At 45.1% G+C, this 17437-nt stretch overlaps 1 protein-coding gene across 6 annotated transcripts in view; it reads right to left on the reverse strand.

Annotated features, from left to right (window-relative positions):
• Positions 1–8109: 8109 nt before the first annotated feature.
• Positions 8110–17437, reverse strand: part of Tent4b (terminal nucleotidyltransferase 4B) — a 65534-nt gene continuing 56206 nt past the window's right edge. For 3 of the 6 annotated variants that reach the window (XM_076571750.1, XM_006971768.3, XM_006971767.4), the window contains 2 exons: positions 15988–16152; positions 11514–14092 (listed from right to left, as the gene is read on the reverse strand). In XM_076571750.1, the coding sequence (XP_076427865.1) occupies positions 13916–14092; positions 15988–16152 (342 nt within the window). In that variant the 3' untranslated portion in view covers positions 11514–13915. Of the gene's footprint in view, positions 8471–11513; positions 14093–15987; positions 16153–17437 lie in introns of those variants that run through there. The other 3 variants (XM_076571749.1, XM_042277348.2, XM_016006692.3) reach the window with 2 other exon arrangements.

The raw sequence follows: 17437 nt of genomic DNA on the forward strand, positions 1-17437 counted from the left end.
TATTGTACTGAATTTTATTTACATTATGAGATGTCCATGAGGATACAGGGAATCAGGAGCAGAATGTATAATCTGAAATGTTACCACAGGCTCATGTCTCCAGCTGGTGGCACTGTTTTGGAAAGCTGTGGAACTCTTAAGGGATGGAGGGGTGGGGTGGCAGGAGCAGGGAACTGGGGGCCTTGGAAGGAAGGGGGTACTCAGTTCTGCTCCCTGCTTCCCAGCTCAGAGACGTGAGGACTTCCACTGCTGGGCATCCCCACATGATTGACACAAACCTTCCATCCTAAAGTGTTTGTCACAGTGATGAGAAAGATGACATACCATGAAACAATACGGATCCTTTGGTATTTGAGATAGGGCCTTCCTGTGTAGTCCTGGTTTTTCTGGAACTTGCTCTGTAGACCAGTCTGCCCTTGCACTCAGGGATCCTCCTGCTTCTGTCTCCTGAGTACTGGTGGATACTTTTCTTTTTTAATAAGTTTTTATTTTCCAATCCAACTGCTATTTCCCCACCTTCCTCTTCCTCCCAGCCCTCTGCCATCCCCCATCCACTCCTCCTTTGTTTCTGTTCAGGGCAGGCCTCCCATGGATATCTACCAGACATGGTGTATCAAGTTGAAGGCTGGACGAGGCAACCCAGTATGAAGATAAGGGTCCCAAAAGCCAGGGAAAGAGCCAGAGACAGCCCCTGCTCCCACTGTTAGGAGTCCCACAAGAAGACCAAGCTACATAATTGTAACATAGATGCAGAGGGCCCGGGTCAGTCCCATGCAGGCTCCCTGGTTGTTGGTTCAGTCTCTCTGAGCCCGGGTTAGTTGATTCTGTGGGTTTTCTTGTGACCCCTCTGACTCCTACAGTCCCCTGACAACCCTCTTCAGCAGGACTCCCCAGGCCCAGCCTGATGTTTGGCTGAGGGTCTCTGCATCTGCTTCCACCAGTTGCTGGGCTGTGCCTCTCTGATGACAGCTGGGCTCGACAATGAACTATGAGCAGAGCAGAACATCATTAGGAATCATGTCATTGATTTTTTAAAAATTTTTATTTCTTACCACTTGTGTTTGGTTCTTGTTGGAATTCTGCCCTCACTCCAGCTACATGACTGCACATGTGCAGTTGGGGGGGGGGGGCTTGCGTCTTACGCCATCAGTGGGCGCTGGTGACTACAATCTGTGCCTTAAAAGCCGGATGCAGACCCCACGCTCTCTCTGCCCTCTCTGCTCTGCTCCCCTCTCCCCGCCATCTTTCTCTCTCTCCAGGCCTGGCTCTTCTCTCTCCCCTCCCTCCCCTTTCCCTCCTAATAAAGCTCTGAAAACTAACACTGGGTTCTGTCCTGACCGTGAACTTTCCATGCAGTAACCAGCGCCGTCACCAGCACCGTTTATCATCCTTTCAGTTCTATCCTAGGTCTCCCATAAGTTTTCTTTCTTTTTTTTTTTTTTAAGATTTATTTATTCACGCCGGGCGGTGGTGGCGCACGCCTTTAATCCCAGCACTCGGGAGGCAGAGCCAGGCGGATCTCTGTGAGTTCGAGGCCAGCCTGGGCTACCAAGTGAGCTCCAGGAAAGGCGCAAAGCTACACAGAGAAACCCTGTCTCGAAAAACCAAAAAAAAAAAAAAAAAGATTTATTTATTCACGTATTTTATGTATATGAGTGCTCTGTCTTCGTGCACAAGGGAAGAGGGCACCAGATCTCATTACAGATGGTTGTGAGCCACCATGTGGGTGCTGGGAGTTGGACTCAGGGCCTCTGGAAGATAGTCAAGGGCTCTTAACTGCCGAGCCATCTCTCCAGCCCCCCCCCTCTTTTTTAAAAAGATTTATTTATATATGAGTGCTCTATCTGCATGTACATCTTTATGCCAGAAGACATCAGATCCCACTCTAGATGGTTGGGAGCCACCATGTGGTTGCTGGGACTTGAACTCAGGACCCTGGAAGAGCAGGCAGTGCTCTTAACCACTGAGCCATCTCTCTAGCCCCTCGGATATGTTTTCTTAACAAGAAACATCTGGGGACAAAAAGAAAAGACTTGAGGAAAAACATGAAAGCAGAAATGAAACCTCCTAGGAGGGTTAGAGATACAGAACAAAAAGCCAGAGGTGGAAAGGATGGAAGAAAAACAGACAACCAGTGGCTTTCTGTCCAGGTCGCCCAATATTTGAACAAATGTGGAGTCCCTGGGAAAGTGGAAGGGATGGGAGTAAATGAGAATTCAGGATTTCCCGGTATCTGAAGGATGTGTGCCACGAGGTGGAACATTTATTTAATGATGCAAAGGTGTGTTACACTTGTTTGATTAAATAAAATTTACCTGTAGTCAGGAGGATGCGTCAGCAACTAGCTGACAGGAAGTGGTAGGGAGGAGCCGGGGGAGAAGGGCTTTCAAGTGGGGGCTGGGAGCAGGACGAGGGGCTTTTTGGGAGAGGAGAGCTATTTGCTACTCAGCCTCTCTGAGGAGCAGAATTCCACCTCAACCTTTGAATCTTGAGTTCTTCAGAGGGACAGAGATTTAGATAAGTTCCCTTGGTGGCTTTGAAAGAGTCAGTGCCTGAGGGAACGGAATCCCCTCAGGCTGCAGCCCTTGCAGCCCAACTGCTGCTGGGAGCCGTGGAGTTGCAGTTGCTGATTAGGACAGTCGTGGCTTAAAAGGCAGCAACAGTTATAAAGAAAGACAACACCTACCAACGCTGAAAAAGATGTTTTCAGACTCTGAACAGTACTTCCCAGCCCAAAATTCTGTATCCAGCCAAACTATCAACTGAACACTGTAAGGATTATGTCCTTAATTACATCACCAGCCTGCGACAGCGTCCCAGCCTAAAAAAGCAGGTGTGCCCTCTATGCGTTCTCTTTTCTGCATCTCTCCTTCCGTTCTCTTCCCTCTGCGCAGTCTCTGTTTCTGTGTTTCTCTGTTTCTCTCTCCCCCCTCCCCCTTTCTCTCCCAATAAAGCTCTAGAAAGGTAACCATGGCTTGTGATTCTTCTGATCAGCACTCTCCTCTGCCGGCATGGCCACTGCTTAACCAACAAACACAAATGCAGAGCACTTTTCAGATGTTGCAAGCCTGTGCAGTGTTCCAGGAAGCTAGGTGGGCAGACACCCAGCAAAGACCTTATGAAGAGGGAACCCGGGAAACAGGATGAGCTTCGGAGTGGACAGGTGAAGGTCATTTCCCAGATGTAGAGGGATGTGAGATCAAGTGATGCCTGCGGGTCAAGTACACCTGGGCCCAAGCCTCCGGCAGCTGAGGTGACTGACAAGCACCTGGTGCAGCTAAAAAATTTGCAGGGTTTTCACACCGATGGGGCTCAATTACAAAACTAAAACTCCTAGAAAAATAAAACACTTACCCGGGCGGTGGTGGCACATGCCTTTAATCCCAGTACTTGGGAGGCAGGCAGGCAGACTCTCCGAGTTCAAGGCCAGCCTGGTCTAGAGGGAGTTCCAGGACAGCCAGGACTACATAGAGAAACCCTGTCTCCAAAACAAAAGAATAAAAATAAATAAAAACACTTGTTCAGAAAAAGAAATCAGGGCTGAGGGTGTAGCTCAGCAGTATAGCATGTGGTTCTATTGAGAGCTGCTGGTAGCAAAAGACCATGGGAGTATACAGCAGGTGACAACTAGTGTTCAGAAGGTCAACCTATCACAACCAAGGGTTCTATTGGAGGAAATCATCACACAAGGCACTATGGAATTACTGCCTTTTGAATGAATTGGCTGTTTCTTGTTGTAAACTTCTTGTGCAATAACAGCTATGGTATCTCCCCATTTACCATCCATCTCCATGTAATGTGTACATGTAATCTCACGATTGCATCTCAGTCTTATGGGCACACATAATTGTGGATAGTCTAGAAGATGGTTTCTTATTTAACTGTACAATTTTTATGATTAGGGACATACTAAATATGCTTCATAACTAGGTGTATTGTTCCATGTGGACTGTAGACACTTAGAGGTCTTGTTCTCCATCCTTAGCCATTGACAAGGCAAAGTTGGCCAGACACAGTGTCCTCGTAGAACTTTCACAGGGTGAAATTGCAAGTGCCTGACCTTGTTAGATCAAATCCCTTCAGAAGAATTGTAGTCAACCAGAAGTGATAGTGCAGGTGTCTGGCCTTGGTATATCTTAGTCCTTCAAGAGATCAATAGCACCTGTGTTACCCTAAACTTCCTCCACCGGCACCTCCCCACTCTGATTCAAAAAACAATTAACACTTTGTATTTATTTCTACACCAGTTTTTAATGCAAGATTTTAGGTTCAGTGAACTAATTATGTATAGGTCCTGAGATTCAGGTGACTAACAAAAAAAGGCTGTTAACTTACTAGTCATGTCCAGATATTATTAATCACATATTCTTTGCCTTTTCCTTAAATCTCTTGTTGGTTTAATTTCTTCCCTGGTAACCCTTGTGGCTCTCCCTTTAAGAGATAGCCAGAACTTTACAACCCACAGCTGCTGTCAGTCACCAATTAAGCTGACCAAGTCTTTGCCAAGTGTGATTCTTATCAGAATACTTGTCCCTGAGAGTTTGCTTTGTAGTTTTTACTAACTAGTTGTTAATGGATATATACACACATATACATATATATGTGCTTGGTGAGAACAAAGGAAGAACGAAGATAGAACAATGAGAGAACAGCAGAAGAAAGGACAGAGAGGAGCTAAGTATGAGAACAGCAAAGAGGCTGTGTAGAGAGAATTGATTTAGAAGAATAAAGTGAATGGACTAAAGAGCTCCGTGTGCTTAGATTCATTTGAGATCCCACAGATTAATTTCTTCGCCACTTGGTAGTGTCTATTGCGGACCCTGGGAGAAATCCACCCGCAGATAGCAGTGGCGAATTGGATATGACTCCAAGCACAACATCCTGGATTTAACCCCCAGCCCCCATGTCCCATGCCCCAGTCACTTTATCACAACAGCGTTTATAGTCATGGCATCGGAGACACCGAACATGGTGGCCAACAAACCACTAGGAGGAGGCATGGGCCAGAGATTTCAGGACATTGGGAAGTCAACAATTTCAAAACCTAACTGCTGAGAAGTGGCAGAATCATGCCATTGAGAGGCAGCATATCACCCCTCATTCCCAGCTAAAAAGAACTCGCCTAACTTTGGAAGTGGCTGCCCTAGAAGTTAGGGAGACATTTCGAATGTTTCAGTGTTATGACAACACTGGTGCTCTGCCCCTAACTATTTACACTTCCTTGGCAGAGCCCGAGACCCCCCCCCCCCCCCTTGCCCGCTGCCTCTCACCCGAGAAAGGCTTTTCCTGCCTCCTTGCCTGTGGGGATGTCCTGAGTACTTAAGCCCAGTACTTGGAGCACTGTTGTGCTGAAGTGGATTTTAAACAGAGAGGCCTGGTGCAATCCTCTTGATGGCATTCTGAAGAGTGCTCAAGAAAAGCCCCACTCCTGGTGCCCTAAGTGCCAAGCTGATCTGCAACCTAGGTCGAGTGGTCAATTTCTGAAAATTGATATGCCACTTAGAGAGGCCACTTCATTCTCTTAATAAGCCCCTCCTTTCCTTTTAATGTTCACATTAAACATTAAGACATCTTTCTAGGGGCTGAAAAGATGGCTCTCAAGGGACCTGGATTCCCAACTCTTTTTTAAGATGGCTCATAACCATCTTTAACTCCAGGTTCCGGAGATCTGATGCCCTCTTCTGGCCTCTTTGAGCATTGCATGCACACAGTGCATAGGCAAACAGAACACATACAACTAAAATTTTTATTGAAGAAAAAAAAAAGGCACCGTTCTATTCGTATCCATCCTTTGGGCAGTTCCTCTTTTAATTCCACAACTTCATTACTTACCAGCTTTAGATGCACACACTCTTATTTTAGAATGAACACTCTCCCTCCCTTCCTCTCTCTCTACCTCCTCCTTCCTTCCTCCCCCCCCCCCCCCCGCCCCCCGATGGATTATTTCAGATCCCTAGTTCCTTGGGTTTTGAAATTGTCTTAGACAGGGAATTGAAAACATTTTACTTCAAAGGCAAAAATGTTCCCAATTAAAAGCCGAAAAAGTTGCATTCCTGACTCAAACTGGTCAACCCAGACTGTCTCGCTCACTACCGCAAGAGGCATTGCAGCAGAAACTCCAGCAGCATGACTCAGGAGTGTGATCCACGGAAAGCAGCTTTCAAAATAGTTGTGCACCTAGAGCTTAGAGATCTCTCTGGAATTCCCCACAGCCAGGTTGACTTTTATTCTTTTTCTCAGATTTGACCCCCAAAAACCCAGGTCAGTTCTGCCTCTCTGCTTCAAATAGCTGGAACCCAGTTATTCCGTCCGGGGAGCCCTTCCTCCTTCCCCCCATCAGCTTTGCCCAAAGCAAATTGATTTTCTTTCTTTTGTTTGTTATGTTATTTCTTTTATTTGTTTTAAGATTTATTTGTTATGTATATATAGAGTTTTGCCTGCATGTTTCCCTGCAGGCCAGAAGAGGGCACCAGATCTCGTTACAGATGGTTGTGAGCCACCATGTGGTTGCTAGGAATTGAACTCAGGACCTCCGAGCAGGCAGTACTCTTAACCGATGAGCCATCTCTCCAGCCCCGGTTGATTTTCTTCAAAGTGGAAAGTGGCAAAAGGAACAGGGTGCTGTGATGCACTGTGACATTGAACTTCTAGGGAAGAATCACAAGATAGGCTGGGACATAGCGCGGCTGGCAGAGGGCTGGCCCTACCCTGCACAAAGCACTGGTGTGATCCCCAGCGACCAGCAAACTGGTGTGGCCGAGAGTGCCTGAATCCCTTACCAAAGCAGCTTACAAACATTCTCTGGAGAGAATGTTAATACTGAAGCAGGTGTGGAGGTACACACCTATAGTCCTGGCCCTGAGGAAATAAGGCAACAAGACCCCAGGTCAAAGTCAGCCTAGTCTACACAGGAAGTCTGCGTGGAGAAAACAGAGGCCTTTTTATTTTCTCAGAAAACTTGGTTCAAGAGGGTCACCATTAAACAAGGTAAGTTGAAAGCGCTGGGCATTGTACAGAGGCCCGCTGGTGCCTTAGTGTCCGGGCACTTACCATCCTGACTTCCTAAAGCACCCTCCGGCGGCCAGCCCAGCATACAGCAAGGACCAGTTCTGCACAAGTGCAGACAGCATGAGAGCTGTCTGACTGAAGAACCCCCAACAGACACTGGTTTGGGCATAAGCACACAACTCAGCTTAGGCTGCACCCACTATTAAGACTTAGCTCTTGGATGGCTAAGTGGGACTAGGGAGTCAACGGCAAATTGATACTCAGTTTAGATATTTACCTGTATTTCTTCACAATGGAACCTACATGTGCACACATTCACTGTCTAGGTAGACGGTGGAACTGCCCTGTCATTTTCTGTGATGATCAGCTGGAAAGCGGTCCAGTTTTGCTTCCTCGGGAAGCTCTCGAGTGAGCTGAAGGAATCTGCTAGCACAGTTGGCTTCTCCCAGCCAGTCTATACACTGCTGAACAGCTCGATGCCAATCAGCTTGGTTTTCTCAGAGGGGTCTGAGGCAGCCCAGGGACTGCTAGGTCCTAAAAAACGGTTGATAACCCTGCCTCCCTCTCAGACAACTGTTTCTGTCCCTCCCTCCCTCTCTCAGGCTGTGCCGAGACTCAAACCCTGGGCCATGCTAGACAAGTGGTCCATCATCGAGTCACATCCACAGCCCCTTTCCTCACTGTTCTGTCCAAACAGGCTGTGTACCTTGCTCTACCAAGTCTACAGCAAGTATTGCAATTCTTTGCAGCAGTAAGTTTACCGAGCAAGGTTAAGACTGGGCCGGGTGGGGCCTGCCTCTGATCCCAGCACTTGGGGAGTGGGTTCCAGGCCAGCTAGGGCTACCTAGTGAGATAATATCTCAACAAAACAAGACACTAAAACCAGAAACTGGGCTATCTGCAAATAACTCAATTCTCTTTCTAGCTTTGTACCGGTTATGTGGGCAGGGCATGGAGCACCCTTCGCTGAAAGCATTTATAAGAAAAGTGAGTTTGACCATCACACTGTATGAGCAAGGCAATGTCCACTCTAAACAAGGCTGTATTTAGAATTTGTCTTAAGTAGCTAATCAGGTTTTACATAAAAGCTCATACCAGTGGTTCTGAAGATAAATGAAAACACAAAGCCTTTATTAAACTGCAGATTGTGAATAAGCCCCGTGGGATGGGGGGTGTTTGCATAGAAGTGTAATTTATAAACTTTCAAGGTAAACAACTGACATCTTTGAAGACACTGTGAGCTTAGAAAAAGATTCCAGGTGTGAAATCCACTCAGTTCTCCATCACTGGTGCCCAGTCATATGGCCTCAGGAAATGTCGAGATTTCATAAACCATTTGTATCAAATCTCTTTCTGGTAAATTCCTTAGTGCCTCTGCAGCGGTAACTAGACAAGACTGGAGAGTTGAGGACTCAGACCTCCAGCACCTCATGGGCGTCGGCGTTGAACACTGAAGGCAATGCTATCGGAGAAGAAAATAAACAGAGCCGGTTAGACACAGACCCGCCGCACCGCACTTCTAAGCACGTGTCTACAGGATACACTACCGGGGAAAAATGTCCACCCCAGTGGCCTTTCCCACTCTACGTCCAGAAACGACACTGGCTGCTACACATCCTTCCCCTTTTAATGATGCACACAGGAAAATGTGGAGAGTCGCAGAATTGCTGGGCTTTCAGACTTGAAATTCAGTGTAATGTAACAGAGGCCAGAGACGGGCTGGAGAGAAAGTTCAGCAGTTAAGGGCACTGGCTACTCTGCCAGAGGCCCTGAGTTAGTTCAACTCCCAGCAACCACAGGGTGGCTGACAACCATTTATAGTGGGAGCCGATGCCCTCTTCTGGCATAAAGGTGTACATGCAGATAAAGCACTCATATACACAAATTAATTAATTAAAAAAAAAAAGCCAGACACCAGGGTTAGAGACTAAGTTTCACAATCCACTGCAGCTACATGTCAAAGGTTAAAGTGATCTGGAAACCCAAGGAAAGAGGAAGTGGAGTTTGTACTTCAGTCCAAGAATGAGGGTGACAACTCAGGTTTGGTACTAAGTCCTAGGAGACAAGCACTGCAGCCCGGTGGGTACTGGCTGCAGCATGCTTCTCCAAGCCCTCCCCCTCCCACCTAGGAACAACCATGATGAGCCCCACCATCTCCATAGCATTTCTGACATCAAGGTCCTCCAGATTCCCTAACAGAGACCTTCGCCATCAAGCTGCAGGAACACAGTCCAGGGAGTGACAGAGAGGAACTGAATGGAAATGTATGCCCGGCTCAGACAAAAAAAAAAAAAAAACAACCACCCATTTCCCCTTTTAAAAACCTGAAATGTGAAAATAAAGCTACCAACTACCAATAAACATATTCACCGCAATACACAAGCTCGGAGAAGCCTCCTGCCCCGTCCCCCAAAGTGGAGGACAGACTTAAGCCTCACCAGGGCAGCCAGCTGCGGCCACCTCTCTCTTGCCTCTTGTAGACCAGGGATTGGAGCAAACTCAGTAGATCACTTAAGCAGATGTGGGCCAAGCCCATTCTCAAAAACAACAAAGCTCTGACTGGAGTGAAGTGAGCAAGGGTTAAATAACCAGGCCGTCTTAAGCAGGCCTCCATGGAAAATCTGTCAGGTCTGAGCTATGAGCAATACTGAAGGGCATCCTCAAGTATGCTTGTCAACATTTGCTCCACCCAGGAACACTTTGACAAAAGGGCAGGAAACTAGTCTGGAGCTCTTGAGGTTCAGAAGAGGCAAGGGGATAATACTCCCAAGGACCCTGCTCCCAGATGTGCGCTGCATCTTCTCAGTATTGCACTAGACAACTGCTACTCGATGGAGATTCCCACAGTGACTCTAAAATGTGACATTCCCACTCAAGCAGCCCTACAGAAGCCTTGGCTCACAAACTGCTTCCTGTGGATGGGGCTTTCTCATTAAGACTGTTTCAACAGCGGGGCAGAAGCACACACCTTTAGTCCCAGAACTCGGGTGGCAGAGGCAGGAGGATCCCTGAGTTCGAGGCCAGCCTGATCTACCCCCATCTCAAAACAACACAAAGATTGTCCTATGGGCTTGGAGATCACCAAGATAACATTTCAGTATCTATCAGTGAAACTGGGGACATCTAATATCTTATTCTTAAAGTGAATTGTAGAAGAACCAATTCTCTATGAACATTCTTCATTTCTGGGCAACACACAAAGACCAAGCAAACAGGATGAGAGAACAGAGCAGCTCCAAATGACTCACCAGCCAAACTCCAGGACTGCAAAGAATAACCCAGGAACACATCATAGTGGTAATTTCTAGATGGCACTCTTTCAGCATATCAGGAAGGGTACCCAAAGAACACACGCCACAGCATCAGGGTCCTGCACTGCCCATTTCTACCTTTCTTCCGAATCTCTTGCCTTTCTGAAAGCCCCAAGTACTAGCCCAAAGGCTACGACACACAATTCATACTCACTATCACACAGCAGGGAATGAGAAGAGGACATCGGACACTGAACACTCCAGAGCAAAGAGTCCATTAAAGATGCCCTTCCCAAACAGAGCAGTCACACACACCTTTAGTGCTAACACCTGGGAGCTTGGGGCAGGAGGATCTCGAGTCTGAGGCCGGCTGGACTACAGCCCGTTTTAACTTCCCAGTTAGAAATTCTAACTCCACCCCCCAGGACAGCATACCCCCATGATCCATGGCATTATCCGGGAATATCTGGAATGATTCACACAACCTAAATGTGAGAGAGGCTCCCAATTTAAACCAAGGTAAGACACCCTCAAAACAGGACCAACATATAATGTGGTCAACTGCTCAAGACGGGAGGGAACGCACATAAAAACCACCACTCTAGGGCTGGATGCTGACACAGCAGCTAAGAGTGCTTGCTGCTCTAGCAGAGGACCCGAGTTCAGTTCCCAGCACCCCCACAAACAGCTGCCACTCTAGCTCCAGGGCACCCATCAGGCTCTTCCGGTCTCTGTGGGCTCCTGCACTTACACGGTACACATAAATTCAAGCAGGTACTCACACATGCACATAATCTTCTAAAAATATTTTAAAAGTTGAAGATCCTACAGCTGAAAGCTAGACTTGAGAACTAAGTGTAGTAGGCTCCTCAAACAAAAGACGCTGAAGTCCAGTGAACTGTAACTCCAGTGAACAGAAACTTTCTTCCAGGATCAATTTAGCCAGATCACACTGGGTAAACGCCTCTCCACCCTCTACAGAGTGGTATTTAAATGTTCCTTATGACAGATAGGCACACAAACACGACCACCAGAGAATGTCACCACAGGGAGGCAGTATTTGTAAAATTCCCAAGAATGCCAATGAATGCTACTAACGATTCATGGGTATGGAAGGACCGACCAGAATGATGAAGACACATTTCTGAGATAACTACACAAATCTTCATCAGAAGCACTGAAATTCAAAAAAGACAGATGGGAACCAAATACAAAGATAAAACGTACAAAACAAATGAGCAGGCAAACTAAAAGTTCTTGAAAGTATTTTACTTCAGATTGAAAACTGAACAGCTTCCATACTGTTCATTCCAGATACACAGTATTCACGAATACAATGCTGGTCATCTGAGGAAATGGATACACACCTCAATTCTCCTTCATGCTTTTTCTTTTAGAAAGATACTGTTTACCAAAAAGAAACGTCAGCAGTACAGGAAAAACTATTTTCCCAATAAATTTACGAAAACCTAAGATTCCCAATGGAATCAAGATTATCTTCCCGCTACCACCACCTTAATATAATCACATGCTTATTAGACACTAATATTCCCACCCTAAGAGTACATTGACTTTCAACAATGAGGGTGACTCTTTAAAAAAACTTCAGTGTGGTAAATGTAACACGGATCTCTGCAGGTGTTAAGTGTCTGAAATAGGCAGCTAATACTGGATTTAATATTATTTTATAAATAATTGTTCCCTTAGCAGTAAACATAAGTCTACACATTCACAAGCCCTACAAAATAAATACTGTGATTATGCACAATATGTTATGACAAACTAGTTTCAAAACAACAAAACTTCAACATCTTGATAAAAACTCTGATCAGAATAAAATGTGACTCTAAAATTTAAAACAGTCAAAATAATATCACATTTAAAATCTTCCACAGTTTACATAGTACTGTGAGTTTCCAGTTGTGGAACACATTTTCCCATTGTAAATTAAAATATGAACATATTGAAAATTGTTAATTTCAGCAATGACACTGGTTTTGGTCTTACTTTATAGCATTATTCTCATTACAGAAAGTTGCACTAAGTGTCCATTAATGGTCTGATTGGTCTTCAGTATTTCATAAGTGTATATAAAAGAAATCCCTAAAAGCCAACAGTACTTCACACATACACAGATAAAGGAATCTCATCTCGGAAATGGCCGTACTGAACAGAGCCACACACACTGATGCTAGACATGAGGGCTTTCACCTCCAAACCACTCTGATGACGAGCGCATACAATCCATTACGTTAAATCTCCCACCTGAGTCTCAGACTCAGCAGGCGATGAGTAACAGGATTACACGTTTGCACTCACAGCTGACCACAGTCAAAAGTTACAGGATGATTAAAACAGCCTGGGTTTACAAAGTTGAATTAAAGACAGCAATTCCATTAACGGAGAGGATAAAGAATGGGATGACAGAAGTATTTGGTCTTAATAAGGCAATACAAAATCGATCCATTATCAAAGACCATTTAATTTTTAAAGATCGACAATACCAAAAGCATAAAGTGGAGTATAAGAAAATAGTTTTGTATAAGTGTGATTTAATTAAAGCTGTTTACAGTTACTCTCTCCCACAGCAGTAAGCATGGACTTAGAAAGGACGAGAGATGTCACAAGCACAGAGCACACAGGGTCAGAGGAGCCAGCATGCGAGGTCTGTGGCTAGAGGTCGTCACACTGACAGGAACAGCCCAGGCCCAGGGTGGCCTCCTGTTCCCTTTGGAAGAAGAGGGGAGGGAAAGAGACTGCGGAGGAAACACACAGTCCTGCCACTGCCCAGTGCCCAAGAAGACAGCAGCACTTAGACAGCTGAGTTAGTTCTCGGAGATGACGAGAGAATGTTCAGTGTATACACAAAGTACATAGTACATTTTTTTCTTTTTTACAAAATAAAATAAACATCATTTGCCACCATAAACCTTTTCTTTAGAGAGGAAAGAATTTCGCAGCAGGTCACACGGGTTCAATGAAGTCATTTCAATGCTGAGGAAAACATATTGAGGAACAGAGCTAATCACTTCCCTGCGCATGAGTGTTAGAATGACAAACTCAGATTATTCTTCAAACTAATCCTGAGAAAAAATCTGTTTACAATTCAAACAGTAATGTTATGTAAAAAGTATTAACAAATCCACTATTACAAATATCAATTTCCTATATGGTCTTCTATATATACACACAATAAAATGGCAAATATATGCAAAATTATTTAAAAAAAAACATGCACAAATCACTTCCCCTCTTGGAATCTGACTTCCTATGAGATGCTCTTGTTGGCCTTCCCACCCATCTCCTTGAAACTGCTTTTTGTTCCTATCACCCTCCCCACACTGAGTACTAGTCCCTATAACTCTGCATAAAGCCAATGAGAAATATATTTATTTTACATTCAAGCTTTAAATCTTAAAATGACCCTGTTGTAGCACATGACTTATCAAATAAGCAGCCTTTTCCCCTTTTTTGCTTGCTTTTTGTTTTTGCAGTTGTCAATCTTCATGATCCATTCCGTGGCGAGCTGGGAAAAAACGCAGTTGCTAAATCAACGTCTGAACAGTGTGAGGCTCCTGCCGTCCCAGGAGTCCCTGTGCAACTGTCCTGAGCACGAGATCATTGCACACAGAAGACAGTCCGTCGCACAGCGCCGACTATCTACAAAGGTCTGAGAGGGGCGCGTCCCTCTTGTGTTTCCTCTTTTTGCCATGGTAATACTGGGTATTGGATTTGCCTTGATGCTGTTTGCTTGCCATCAAGGCACCATGGCTTGTTTGGGCTGTACCTTGGAAGCCTTTGCTGGAAGAACGGAAGAGCCTTGCTGATCCATGCTGCAGAAGAAGAAAGCAGTGAGAAATACAGCACGGCTACACATCGGCAAACCTGAAGCAGGGCAGCCCTCAAAACTAGACACGGGCATGCACGCCACTTACCACGGACCTTTCTATCCCCCACCCCGTGTCTGCCAATTTGAGACAGTCTCACTGTCACCCTGGCTGGCCTGGAGCTTCCTCTGTAGTCCAGGCTGGCCTCGAACTCTCAGAGATCCGCCTGCCTCTACCTCCCGAGTGCTGGGGTTAAAGGGGTGCGCCACCACACCCAGCTACCACAGACTTTTATAGAGGCTAGAAAAGGAGGTGAACTCTCTAAAGAAGAGACCACTAACTTCTCTTCCTGACAGCATGTGCACAACATGAAAGCTTCCCCAAGGATCCTACCACTCACACCACATGCTAAGCTTGACTACCAGAAGAGGCTGTCAGACCTCCACAGTTTACAGGCAGGTCAGGGGCAAGGCTGGCTGCTCCTTTCCTGTTCCCGGTATCGGCCCCTGCGGTTCCTACTGGCATTCTCTTGGACAGCCCTGTTACTACTCACTGCATCTGCATTTGGTGCCCATGCTAAGGCTGTGGATGGACAGTGGACTGGGCAAGTCAAATCTCTACCACCGAGAAGCCTTTCCCAGGGTCCCTGCTACATCTGAGGATGAAGAGAGAACTTACGCCAGAGACCAGTATCAAAGGCTTCTTCCCTTTGCCTGATTCATTACTTATGGCTAATTAGTAATACTGTTAGGTGACTGAAAATACTTAGAGTATCTCTGTGGCCTGTTTAAGTCAAAGCTAATGTTAATCAACTGAACCTGTCTCCTAGCTACCTGCTAATTGGCATAAGTAACAAGTATGAAATAAGAACAAAGGACATGCTGTTTCTAGGGATGCAGTAGACATTCTGAGCCAGCGGACTTCAAGCACAGCCACGAGGACCATTTATCAGCCTGCCCCATGTTCAGCTACACCCTCAGACCCAACACAAAATCTTTATGCTCAATTTGTAAAAGGGGGGCTTGGCTGGCACCAAGGTCTTTAAAAGTCCTGCAAGATCTATGTTACAATGGTATCTTACAAGGAACCTCAGGATATCTGATCCTGGAAGAACTGTCATGCTTTGGAGGCAAATGACAAAATAATTTGTTCTTTAACAAAGAGATTTCTTTAAGATCATGGTAGCCACTGTTCACATGTAAGAAATTCTAACTATATGACGTGATATATGCTAGACCTTTTCTAAGTGTTCTAAGCACTTTTGTAATAATTAGCATTCATTAGAAATTTAAAAATTTTTGTCATCATTTTATACAGAGGTAGGTAAAGAACTAAATCCATTCTGCAGATGGTAACACTGCAGACGTAACACACAGAGGGTTAAATGGAATGTTCAAGGCCACAGTCCCCATAGCTGATGAGCAGGAATTTACACTCAGGCCATCAACAACCTGAGCCCATGCCATCAGAGTACATACTATTCTGCCTTGTTAGGATTTCTGCTTTCTCCAGTTGTATTTCATTGTTTGCTCATATTATGCAAGAATTAAATTTTTGTTAACTAGGGTACATTTATATGTGGTTTTAAATCCATAGAAACACAACTGTTATCTGATCTGTCCACATCCATCAGGATATGTTAACAAGTGTTGATAAAATATACCCTGTGAAATATGAGTGTTTAGTAAAGGCATGAGAATGTGTGGGTCTGATGGAGCTTTATGACACAGAAAGAAGCAATGCCCTGGGAAATTTAAGTTTATCAACTGCAGCACGTATGGACAGGATATCCATCCTTGTTACAAATAATGCTTCAATAAATAAGCATTTTAAAATTGGGGGAAAAAAGAAATTCTACCTGACACTGACCACTACCAAGGACAAACACACATTCTGCTCACCTGTGATTTGTTGGTGCTGTTGGGTGTGTTAGTGGTTTGGGTGCTCTGCATTTTCCCAACTGTCTGTGAGACCTCCAAGGAGACATCCTGTGAGCCTACCCGATTGCCAGTGGGTGGACGGCAGAGCAGCTGTTTGGGGGTTTTGCATGGCGTTGCATCAGAATCCTAATACAAGTCACATGGGTTATATAAAGCAATATATTAGTGATTTTCATATTTAGTACTTATGCTGGGTATTGCAACTCAGGTCCTCTTGCAAGCACTCTCCCACTGAGTCACTTCCCCAATCCCTTCTCCAAACATCTGAATCGGCCTATTTTACCATGGGCTTTTATTTATGGCCAAGTCACTGACCACATCTAGCTAATTTGTTAATCAATTGTGAATGGGTCTACTTAAGTCCCAGTTGATGTGAGCTTTTATTTATAGTGAGTTACAGAACCATGAAAGACCACAATAAAGAGGGAGGGACTCAGGACCCAGGCATGGCCCAATACCTTCAATCAGTCACAAGATGACAAGTTTAAGGGGTTCAATCTGACATCTACGATGATGAGCCCTGTCTAAGCCCCACCTAGCTTCTTGACATGTCAGAGTCCCAGCTCAGTCCCTAGTCCCCTCTTCTCAAGGCAGTCTTCTCCTCTTGAAGACGTCTACTACCTTCTGCTCTTCTACCTCAAGTCTGTGCCTTGCTGTAGGATATCTACCTTGATACTCACTCCCTCTCCCAAAGGATCACTCCAGAACCCACAGGGAGATCCTGCATATAAATATTCATGACTCCATAATGATACGCCACCATCCATCAACAATGTGAAATTATATCTTTCTTTTGCATTGTTTTCTTTGAGACATGGTCTTATTTAGCCCAGGCTGGTGGCCTCCAACTCACTATGCATCGGAGGACGACTTTTAACTCCTGCTCCTGATTCTCTTGCCTCTACCCTCCCTAGTACTGAGATTATAGGCTGGTACCAACAATGCAGTGCTGGGGACCGAACCCAGAGAACATGTAAGGTAAGCACTGTACCTCCAAGACCCTCACAGAACTTTTGCAATCACATATTAAAGTCAAATTTCAAAGAAAAGGCAAACCCACCTTAAACTTTAATTAAGTAGATTTAAATTTTTCTTTGATTAAAAAAAAAAAAAAAAAAAAACTGCCTTTAGTCCCAGCACTCAGGAGGCAGAGCCAGGTGGATCTCTGTGAGTTTGAGGCCAGCCTGGTCTACAGAGTGAGTTCCAGGACAGCCAGGGCTATTACACAGAGAAACTCTATCTCGAAGGAAAAACAACAACAACAACAACAACAACAACAAAAAAAAAAAAAAACCCACCAAAAAAAAAAAAAAACCCTACTAAACTGTAATTTAAAAAAATATTTAATTTTGTGTGTGTATGCACATGCGGATCCCAAGAAGCCAGAAGAGGACCCTGACCCCGGGAGCTG

This window comes from Peromyscus maniculatus, chromosome 5 (genome assembly GCF_049852395.1).
Source record: "Peromyscus maniculatus bairdii isolate BWxNUB_F1_BW_parent chromosome 5, HU_Pman_BW_mat_3.1, whole genome shotgun sequence".
NCBI lineage: Eukaryota > Metazoa > Chordata > Mammalia > Rodentia > Cricetidae > Peromyscus > Peromyscus maniculatus.